The sequence below is a fragment of the Centrocercus urophasianus genome, unplaced genomic scaffold (assembly GCF_019232065.1).
Source record: "Centrocercus urophasianus isolate 14NV4802_14NV808 unplaced genomic scaffold, USGS_Curo_1.0 seq_19, whole genome shotgun sequence".
Lineage (NCBI taxonomy): Eukaryota > Metazoa > Chordata > Aves > Galliformes > Phasianidae > Centrocercus > Centrocercus urophasianus.
In genome coordinates, this window is record NW_024884744.1 from 3,286,113 (window position 1) to 3,297,236 (window position 11,124).

General features: G+C 40.7%; 2 protein-coding genes across 2 annotated transcripts in view; one reads left to right on the forward strand and one right to left on the reverse strand.

Moving 5' to 3' along the window:
* Window positions 1–98: 98 nt before the first annotated feature.
* On the reverse strand, window positions 99–10,845 carry PDCD10 (programmed cell death 10). The gene is made up of 8 exons (XM_042820968.1): window positions 10,703–10,845; window positions 4,779–4,991; window positions 3,986–4,039; window positions 2,781–2,898; window positions 2,124–2,250; window positions 1,707–1,785; window positions 1,347–1,429; window positions 99–580 (listed from the first exon to the last, which is right to left on the reverse strand). Exons 2-8 carry the CDS (start codon window positions 4,872–4,874, stop codon window positions 499–501), a joined length of 639 nt encoding a protein of 212 aa, XP_042676902.1. The 5' UTR covers window positions 4,875–4,991; window positions 10,703–10,845; the 3' UTR covers window positions 99–498.
* A 176-nt stretch (window positions 10,846–11,021) lies between these two features.
* The window catches only part of SERPINI1 (serpin family I member 1), a 38,871-nt gene continuing 38,768 nt past the window's right edge, over window positions 11,022–11,124 (forward strand). The window contains exon 1 of the mRNA XM_042820806.1: window positions 11,022–11,104. The gene's annotated coding sequence lies outside the window, so the exon portion shown is untranslated. The remainder of the gene's footprint in view (window positions 11,105–11,124) is intronic.

Genomic DNA, 11,124 nt, shown 5'->3' on the forward strand with positions numbered 1-11,124 from the left:
ATTTGGACTGCCAACTGGCTTCAATTTTTCAATTTAATGAACACTGCAGTTCTAAGATGAGTTACGCTTTTCTGTTCACATACAAAAAGACAGTCTAATAGATGTAAACTATTTATTGAATATTTGCCACCAATATTGTTAAATACATCATCTCGCAGTTTTCCGCTTTCAAGTTAAAATGTCAGAAACAGAACACCAAATATTTACAATTCTTATAAGGAATGTTACATAATGACACATTAAGGCGTAAATTCTTTTGGCTTATAATTCTGAAAAGAATGATAATAGCAAAAAGTGATGCAAAATCTTCATCGTGAGATTATGATTAAGCTACAATGTTTTACAAAAATATGGTGTAAGATGGCAATAATCCCATTCAAAATCCTGCATTAGGCCCCTCAAGAGAGGCTGATAATTTATACAGTCAAAACTTTAAAATTTACATATAAAGGTACCCTATCCACCATTGAAAAGTACAACTCTCAACATATACAGTTTTCAGGCCACAGTTTTGAAGGTCTGGAGTATCAAGTTGGTTTGATGAATTAGTCGGTTGGCACTAATGAACACATTTATTGCCCTGTTAGAAAAACAAAGATCGTGTTTTAGTCACTTCTCAAAGAATGCCATAATACAGTTAAATCTGGATAACTAAACATATTAGCATCTAGGGAAAGTGAAAGCATCTTGATGTATTAGCATACTATGATGTACTTGAAGCTTACAACTGGCAAGCACTTATGTGCATAGCTATTTCTAAGAAGTCCACTGGCAGGAACTTGAAAAAACTTCAGTCCTTGATTACAAGGGTTTTAAGTAACAAAGGAAGTGCAGAGCAGACATCATGACATCTGTTCTTTTCATAAGTGAACATGATAATTTCAGAATTAGAAACTTTTTACTCGAGTACTGAGCATGCAGGCACATGGAAGCAACTTATTTCAAACACATGGGGTCACTGAGCATTCCAACTCGATGACACCTGTAAGAGTGGCTATTTTATTTAGTGCTCTTCCTTCCTCACACGAACAGGGTATCTTAATCTTAGCCCACACATTGTTCAAACAGATGTAAATTACTTTTTATTCCAAAAGGAACACAGACATTACCTGAGATTTTCTGCAATACTGATAAGACCTGAAGCACTGTAAAGCTTACATCTACAACACAGGCAGCACAGCGTTTGCTCCACATCAGGCTGAACAAAGCTGGTCTTTCTCAGCATGTATGGGATAAATGCATAACACAATTCTTGCCCCACTTTGTCTTACTTTCCCCCCAGGCACACCAGTTATGCAAACAAGACCTTCTCACTGTGTATAAGCTTAGTACAAAAAGACACTTACTTTCCATCTTTAAAATAGGTTTTCAGAGTATCGCTGAAACTTTTGGAGTATTTTACAAACTCTTTCTTTTGGTGCTCAAGTGCCTAAGAAAAGAAAAACACCAACAAGTCTAAGCTGAGATGCTGCTGAGTACATTCTATTGAAGAGAGAAGTATGTGAGTATTATGTAGAGAAAGGAACAGGTTTACTGTGGTGATGGGTTGTTCTTTTTCTGTGCGTTTTCTTTTTTCAACTAGTCTTCCTTCAAAACTGTAGAGAATTACCACTGTCACTGACCAGTTATGCTCTCCTATTCAGCCTCTGATCAAAACAATATACTTCCTCTTCTCTTATATTGTATCAAAAAGTTATTCCACATACCCTCCGGTTCTGGTATTGGTATTTCTTGAAGACATTGTTTACTGTGTCAAGAAGTTCCTTTATTGCACTGGCGATGTCCCTGTTTGACAATGAAAAACATTGTAATATCCACAAGCTATTCAACTCGGAGAAATTTAATCCTCTTAACACTGGCACACAAGGAATTTCAGATAGGATGTAGAGAAATCAAACACTAAAAAAAGTGACATGAACTGAACTTGCTAATTAGTAATTTGAACTACCATCTACTGACATGAGGATCTTTTAAAGAATGTTCAGTTCTGTTCTCACTTCTACTTATGAGAAACTCTCCCACTGGGAACAATTTTGCCATCATCTCCCACAGGATTTGAGCCTTCAGTTCTCAATGCAAAGTCAGGCCTCAAACTCCATAAAGATGTAAAATATTGTACTTACTTGATTGTCTGAAGAAACCTCACTCTGTCATTGATCTCATCTGGAATCTTACTAAGAATCTGTTTAAGTGCTCGTGCCTTTTCATTCAGATCTTGGAATTCTGGTTCTGGTCTTTCAATCATATACTCTAATAAGGTAGATATATGAAAAATGCCATTAGTTCTTCATCCCAAAGTTCCCACTGACAGCTTAAGTAAAACATCACTTCACAATATGCACTGGCATTGCTATGATGGATTTCAAGGTATCAACAGAAGCAGCTGAACAATAACTTTTCTTACTGAAAACTGGAGAAAGAATAGAGCCCCGTTTTTATTTCCAAATAATGCTGACAACGTTACAATAACCAAACAGTATTAAAAGAACTTTAAGCCTATTGTATGTTGCTCCCCTGTCAGCATAACTGATGCTTTCAATTTGAATGGAGCTGCAAAAGGTGAACTTCCCACACAAACAGTTCAAAGCATGCATTTTTTTTTTCCTCTTAGTCAAGAACATGTCTGGGGAGTTGAGGTGGTGGGACTGTTCCTACTCTTCAGCATGGCTGAAAAGGAATCTAAGACGAAGTAAACCTGTCCTGAAAAGAGGCAGGCAATGCATGTTCTCGTTTGGAGTACAATGAAGAAACCCCTTATGCAACATGAGACAAAGTATTACCTTCTACATCATCTGCTGCCATACGTAGGAGAGACTCTGTAAAGTTCACATCCACACTTTTTTTCTCCAGAATTTTCATAATAATGTCCTGTGTGAGGCCTGGATTTTCTTTTTCAGCCTGCATTGTAAGAAAACACTCTTAAAAATGCTCTGGAAATGCAACCATAATTGCAAGCACAAAAGCAGATTTTAATGCAACTTGCTTCATACACCAGAGAGTTTGCTAGAAAATTTTCTATATTTTTCTTAGGTTACATCAGTGGTTTTATATGAATGACTTTATCAACAAACCCTTCTTCTCATTACAAAACTCTTCTTACTCAAGTTGACAGAAACTACTTTATGCTGTTGTACTCCTGTACTGTAACACAGCAGTATTCACAGTACCTGTTTTGCTATCACAGAAGAATGCTATGCTGAACAAGAATGAGAGTGTGTGTGTTTTGAGGTAGAACTACCACTTCCACCAATCTCAATTTCTCTGTTATTTGTATTCAGCTTAGCTCTTCAGCACTATCTACAAAGAACATTTAACTTGGAAGAGCTCTAATTGAGAACTGAGACTGCTCAGGCACACTAAGTGGAGAAACAGAAAAGCACAGCTTGGTTGTAAAGCTCAGTGTATCTTGCATGTATGCTTACTGTTGCTTTTGCTAAAAGCCCAAAAGATAGCTACTAAATGTATTATGGAATCATACTTAAATCTTCATTCTTTAAGAATATATTAAATTAAAAGAAGCATTTCTTCAATTTCCTGATAGATCTAAGTAAATGGAAATATCAAATACCAAACTTATCTTTCATCCACAAAAAAAAATCCCCTATTGATCTTACAAAGTTTTCCAAGCCTGATACATTCCTAGTTCTTCTGAGCACTTATCATACATTATCTGGTCCTATTAACACTGGATTTGTTACCTCTATTGTTCCATCCTCACTGATTTATGCCACCTTAAAGCTTTCATGCAATGTAGACAAAGCAAGATTGTTTAAAATTGCTCAGCATACTTAAATCATTCTGATCACTAAAGTGTGCACATGTTCCAGACTTGCAGTCCATGCAATTGTACACTCATTGCTATTGAATATTACTGATCATAAAGGATGCATCCCTCAAACACGGTAATACAAAGAAGTTCTTTAAAGTTTCAACATATGTTGTTTAACTTTTAAATGCCCATTCTTCAATACAAATTACTTCTCACCTTAATAAAGGCTGCTCTCAGTGTCTGAGCTGCAGATAGATTTACTCTTTCTAGCTGCAATAGAAGTTTAGAATTATTAGCAATTTCAATGTTACCAGAACAGATCAAGCAAAATACTTAGGCCTTGCCTTATATGACCCAGTGAAAGAAAGGTACCAACAGAGGAAAAAAGACTGATCTCATCTGAGGGATAAACAATATCAAGTATGATCCAAACAAACAGCACTGGATATGCTTTGTTTTTATTCAGCTAGCAGCAGAAATCTGACAGAAGACTTTTGAGAACATCTCGTCCATCTCTGATACTTGCAGAGATGGAAATATTCCAGTCAATTACAGCCATTAGCAGTAGAAATATAAATGTATCAGGCTGTTCACAGCTACGTGCTACACCGTGCATCACTTCTTGTCACATAAAGCTACGTCAGATCTGGGAACATTAGAGCTGAAACAGCTCTGAAAGCGGCCTCCCAAAAATCTGGGTGTGCATTTACAGGGATGAAGGGAAAAAAGAACACCAAAACGATCCTTTCATAAGGAACCGCATGGTCAAGTAAAGTCTTTCTTACCTGCATTTTTGCTAATATCCTCAGCAAAACCTAATTAAAATAATATCAGGGCCAACATACATAGTAACTTTTGAGAAGCTTGAAACTGCATTTATTTGAAAGAAAAAAACAATGCACAGAAATGAAGTGGTGCTAAGAAGTTCTCTCTGTCAAGGTAAGCAACCTGTTACTGCCATCAGATGTCCTAACACGAAGGGATTCTAAAGCAAAAGCACACAGCTTACCTCATTAAAGACAGGGTACATAACAGCATAGAGTGGCATGGAAACCATAGAAGTGGTCTCTGCTTCATTCTTCATCTCTTCCATTGTCATCCTCATTCAAAGTCCCACTTCTCAAGAAAAATGCTATAGAAGCAAAAGACTCCTCATTCACTGAAATGTTTCTTCTTTCTCCTCGTCGTGCAGGAATATTTGAAGAACTTGAGAAAAGTTGTCCTTGTGTTGAGAGGAAAAAAAACCAACAAGTAGTTATAAATGCTAATGACTGATTAGTGCTCAAACAGAAAAAAAACAAACACAGAACAACATCAGCTCCTGCCCAGAGTGTGGGAATTATGAGTTTAAGCAAGTATAGAATGGCTGCCTCATGCCATTTTAAACTCCCAATCCCAATTTATCAAACAAGCAGGTATTTTATAGGAACATGCTCCCACAAAATCTTCACTGCAAGTTCCTATGTAGTTCATTTCCCTACAAGTGATTTCACTCAATACACAATACAAAAATTGTGAATGCTGTATCTTTGTTCTTATATAAGCACAAGTCTTAAGTCATCTTTCCACTCAGGGTGTGTCAACAGTTATGTTAACTGAATGGAAAATTATTGTTCCAGTCACTGAACCTTGGTTTTGGAAGTTCTCCACCCAGTCCAGCTCATCGTGCCCAAGATAGTGCGATCATTGCTCAGACACAGAAATTAAGAGGGGCAAAAAAGGAAGATGGCTGCCCCATGGTTCATAAGAAATCCTTGTGGCAGACAGCTAGATTTGGTGCTCAACAAGTTAAGACTTTGAGAATATTTCACACACCATAATTGAGTTGAAGAACCTAATGTCAAATTTAGGAATAAAGATGCAAATGTTTTTATTTCTTTGATTTTCTCTGTATTTAATGTGCTATGGGAGGTTTTTCTCTCCCAGGAACCTTCAGACATCCAGCATCTGTATGCCCAAGTACCAGATTTTACTGATATTTTAGCAAGTGAATAGAGTGACATTTATAAGCAACAGTAAAAACTACAGCAACAATCAATATCACTTGGCAATATTTTGAACGGGACAAAACATGCTAAGACACTTCAAGCTGTATTCCCCATTCTGCTCTGCACTGGCTAGAAATCTCCCCTACACAACTATTTAAATAACAAAACATTTCATCTTTTTGCCCAGGGCAAGTACATAGAAGTGAAATTTGTTATTGATCCAAGTAAGCACATAAGGAACACGGATGGCTACAAATGCCACGCATGCCTCACGTGTGCATGTGACTGGGTATGGATACAGCCCAGTGCGATCGCACTCAGGAGCACTACAGGACACAGGTCACATTACAGGAATAGCCAGCAGCTGGGCAGGAACATTAAGAAGAAGAAATTAAATGTAAATATAGAAACAAGTGACAGTTCTTCATACAAACTGTGACATGGATTATCTACGGCAAAAACTCCTATCTTTCCTCTTCTTGATTCAAACCTTCAGTGTGACACATAAGCAGACTCACTGGGTCCTTATAAAGCAATGTACAGCTATGTTGGCATGAATGGTATTCCAGATCAAGACTCACTTATTTTTCTGTTTACTACCTACCAGCAGCTATTTTACATACATTTATCAACAACATGGAAGAACACAAGTGAATATTCATCATTTCCCCCAAATGGGAACATCTTTAAACCATGTGTTTCCAAGTTACACAAATTGATGCCAAGTCTACACCCATAAGGAGGGGGGGGGACTGGTCTGAACAAGTTTCCTCCACCAGTGCAAGTACAAGCTGTCCCATTTCTTACACATGCGTACTGCTGGCACCAGCAACTCTGCCATGTCATGGGCAGGGTGGAGGGAGAGCTGTTTGCTTTCCTCTTTAATTCTGTGTCTCTGGAAGCTCAGTAAGATAAACACTCAAGCAAGACAGCACACAAAGGAGCATCACAGAAGACAGCATTCATAGATTGCCTGCAAGTGTTTATCTAAAGTATTGTGCTGTCAGAGCAAGCTTTTCAAGCAGGTAACTGAACATCACTGAACATTACCCAAAGATTTTTGATCAGAAGCAGAAGGGCAAAAAAGGACAAAGCAAGCATCAGACATAGTTACAGTGTTTTTATGGGTTAGCAGTATCCAGGTAGAAAATAAAAGACTAACTGAAATGATAGATTTTTATGACAGTGAAAACCTATTGCACTGTGGACTACCATGAAAGACTCATTTTCTGAAGAGCTATAAGCTACTGTTACTAATCTATGGTACCATTAAACACCCCATATAAAAACAATTATACACCATCCATTACCTCTTTAGCAGGCACAGACATTCCTCAAACAAGGTAAATCAACCCTGGATTCACTTTATCACAGAGGACTCCAGGGACTGAAGACAAAAGGTGTTTTTTGAGACTGAGGACAAGAGGTGCTTTTAAATACACGTGCACACAAAAAACAGGCAAGAGAATCAAAGACTTTTGTTGGCAGCATCAGAAATAAGTCTCAAATACAATTTAGACCATCAAAACAGTAATTAACCCCATTATTCAGCTGAATTATTAGATAGACCAGCAGCCCTCAAATGCTGTTCCTGTGTGGGGCTTTTCTGACATTCAAAAAAGCTGGAATAAGATCCTATTAATAGGTGACCCATTCTAACACCACGCTGTCACATGGTATGGAGAGCCCTGGCAAATTGCTGTTAGATGCAAAAAGGGTGTTACTCAACTGGCCAATCTGTTAATTGGTCTGAGGGAAAAGACAAGAAGAAATTAGGATACACTGTAAGAGCTATGGGAAAAGACAGACTGCTAAATATCATCTGCATAGGAGATTTTTTTCTTTACGCAGCAATCCCACAGATTCAAATGTAGCCTGTTCACCAGCATGTGTAATTACAAGCCATGCCTCACCCCTATCAGATGAAATCAATCATCAGAGAGAAAGAACAAGATGGATATAGTGAGTGTCAAGAGAATTTAAATTTGAAAACAACACTAAGATGCAAGCTAATCCAATGCTGTCTGTTCAGCATTAAGCCAAACGCATCGAGCCCTATTCCCAGAGAATAAGTAATACAGAATCTAATTTCACTGTCAATACAAAACTTATGTTATAACCTTTAATGTTTCAGCACCAAAAGACTATCCCAACTATTCAGTAGTCGCAAAACCAGCACATTTTTAGATAAATTCCAATGAATTCTGTTACAGACTTATCCCTCCATATCCACCCAATGAGGTTTTCAATCATTCAATTGAACCGTGGAGGAAAAAAGCCACACAACACCCCACACTCACATAAACTTCCTGTAAAGCAAAAAGGACAAAAAGCAAGAAACTCCACATTTTCCAAAAATGTACAGCTACTGTTATCAGTGCCCAAGATATAAGCTTGCTTCTCTCATCTGTGCTGTTTTCTGACAGGCACTGAAAATCAAGTAGCAGAATTGAAGAGAAATTGAATTCACTCCTCAGCTATGTCACCTACCCACACCACTGGTGCTGTCTCTATTCCATTCTCAAGGCTCCATTTATCTCAGATGTAGAAAATCTTAAAGTATTCATGCTATTTGTTTTTAAGCCAACTACTAAGAGGAAGAAGGCCTGAGGCACTGATGTAGCTGCATGATTAATTCAATGGCTGGGTTTTAGGACAGAACCAGAAGTCACTGCTCTGCTCCTATAGAAAGAGATTATCCCCATTACCAAGAAGTTCTGCTCCACTTCTTGTAATGAGGATTCAAGAAGGTTGTGTCAAGAAAAAAATCCTCCAAGATTTGAGTTATCAGAAAAACTTACTTAAGCTCAGTAAGAAATATGGAGGTAAAAACAAACACTTAACTTGAGGTCTGTCCCAAATTCAGAGGCAAAGATCTTCGCCTCCACTTGTAAAACCACTGTGCATGGCCAATATGCTGTTCTAACAATGTATGTACCCAGTGCATAGCTTGGTACCTTCAAGTTTCCCTTATTAACAGTTATTTAAAAGTAACAAAAAAAAAAAAAAAAACCCAACACACAAGTTTTCCCTGTCAGGAGAGAAGTTACCTGCACAGTATTTCCAATTATAGATCATAATCACTCCCCCTGTACAACTTTGACTGTTCAGTACAAAGCTTGAAGCCTTTGTGCCTCAGATAATGAGCTACTTATCTTTTTTAGAGCCTGGGAGACTTGTGGACAGGGTGGTTGAATTCACTGAAATTGGTAACTAGAGCAGCTGTGATGATAACAACCTGCGCATTCTAAAACCAGTGAAGACAACAAGAAACTTAAAACAGGCTGCCTACTGTACAGGTTATGTGTTCTGCAGACTCTCATATTCAGCAGCTTCACTAAAGAGATGCAAAATGAGTATTATCAGAAAATAGTACTGCAGTTTAATAAGCATCTTCAATTTGCCAAAAGCAAACATTCACTTCTCAAATACCTGCATGCACATTTACTGCAGCCACTTCCAGGTGAATGCACTCTGACAAAGCATAACTGCTTGTGCATTTTATTATTGTGAGGCCAATTTGTGTGACTAATTCAAGTTGCACAAACTCAAACCCAAGATGCCTATTTTTAGACAGTTACTTTAAAAAAAATCCAAACCCATTCTGAAATCAGGCTTACAGTACATTCGCAGTCTGAAATTCAGAATGGAAGTTGTTTAATGTGCTCTAATATAAATACTTTGGTTTTGAATCTGCCTATTGCATGAGAAACCACAGCTGCCCTGACCAGGCCCTAATTTCATTTGTCAGCCTAACGAATAACATTTGGCTTTCATAGAATGGCTTAGGTTGGAAGGGACCTTAAAGCCCACTCAGTCCTAAGCCCTGATGTGGGCCACCAGCTCAGGCTGCCCAGGGCCCATCCACGGCCTTGGGCACCTCCAGGGATGGGGCACTCACAACTGCAGACAGCAGTGCCAGGGCCCCACCACTCTGAGCCAAGAATTTCCCCCTAAGTCCTAACCAAAATCTCTCTTTTATGTTTTAAAAGCCCTTCCCCCTAGTCCTATCACTACTGACCCACATACAAAGGTGGTTTCTCTCCTATTAATATGCTCTCCTTAAGTACCAGGAGGCTACAAAGAGATTTCCCTAAGCCTTCTCTTCTCCAATACAACACAGAATAAGACAACACATCCTTGCTTCTCTTTCAAGCTCTTTTTCTTCTCCTTGGGAAGTTGAAAGTAAAACCATTCAGTTGCTATTGCCCTATCAACCACTGACAGATAAGCCACAAACAGTTCCAAACACAATAACACATCGCCATGGGTAAACAACCAGCGCTCAGCAATCAGTCCGCCTGATAACAAGCACACATCCACCTGCCCCAAGGCTTCAGCAGCATAGTCGTGCCCCCTACATGGGCAAGCCTCAGGAAGGCCGGACACTCATCGCTCATTAATCACATAATAGCACCAACACCAGCCCAAAGCTCGGTGCTCACAGGCACTTTCTCTTCTCCCTCTGCCTTCAGGGTCGGCGGAAGGCCCAACCTAGAGCGAGCCGGGCCCGGCCCTATCAGCGCCGTTCAGCAATACGAGGCCGGGCTACAAATACAAGGCGGGCCTAGCGCTACCAGGAACGGCCGAGGGGCTGCAGGCGGAGACTGCAGCCCTGCCCTTCCAGGAGGGCCCCGAGCAGGAAGGACGGGGACAAGGACGAGCCCTCGGCCTGGGTCACGCCGCTGATGGGCCGTTCCCGCAATAGAGAGGAAAAGGCCGAGGCCCACACCACGCTCACCTGCGGCGGGCGCTTCTTACGCCTCTACCCAGCCCCCATGCCCGAAAGAGTTTTACGCTTCTAACGTAGCACAGCCCCAAAGGAAAAGCCGGGCCCTACGCAAACACGCCCAGTGACCCCGGTCCTCTCCCTTCCTCTACGTGCCCTTATCCTCGCAACACCCAGTCCAAGAGAGAAGACGAAGAGCTCACCTCACCCCCTTACCTCAGCTCCCCTCCGCCCCGCAAAGCCCACAGAGCTCCGAGGGGCTTCTCCACTGTACCGGAAGCCCTACGAGAAGGAAGCGTCCGCCGTGTTACCACACACCAGGCGTTGTCCGGAACTAACCGGCAGCCCCGCAGGCCTCTGGGATTCGCAGTCCGCTCCCCTCAACTACAAAGCCCACAATGCAACGCGGCAGCAAACGGGGCGGGTAGAGGAGGAAAGAGGAGGAGAAGAGGGCATCCAATCAGAGCTCAGATCTGGATGAGTGGGCGGGGCCTCGGCGGGGCGGGGCGGGGCGGGGCGGGGCGCGGCGGGCATATCCCGGCGCAGGCAGCGGTGGCGGCAGTACTTCTCACGGTGGAGCGTGGAGGGGGGTGGTGCTGAGCTTTTGTGCTGAGCTGGGTAAGCGCTGTTAGCCTGTT

What these genes read in the sequence shown, in the direction of transcription:
- PDCD10 (XM_042820968.1), bottom strand. Translation starts at nt 4,874, where the DNA reads ATGAGGATGACAATGGAAGAGATGAAGAATGAAGCAGAGACCACTTCT. An exon ending in GGCAGCAGATGATGTAGAAG is followed by an intron (nt 2,251 to 2,780) that starts GTAATACTTTGT and finishes CTACCTTATTAG; the next exon opens with AGTATATGATTGAAAGACCA. An exon ending in AGGTTTCTTCAGACAATCAA is followed by an intron (nt 1,786 to 2,123) that starts GTAAGTACAATA and finishes ATTGTCAAACAG; the next exon opens with GGACATCGCCAGTGCAATAA.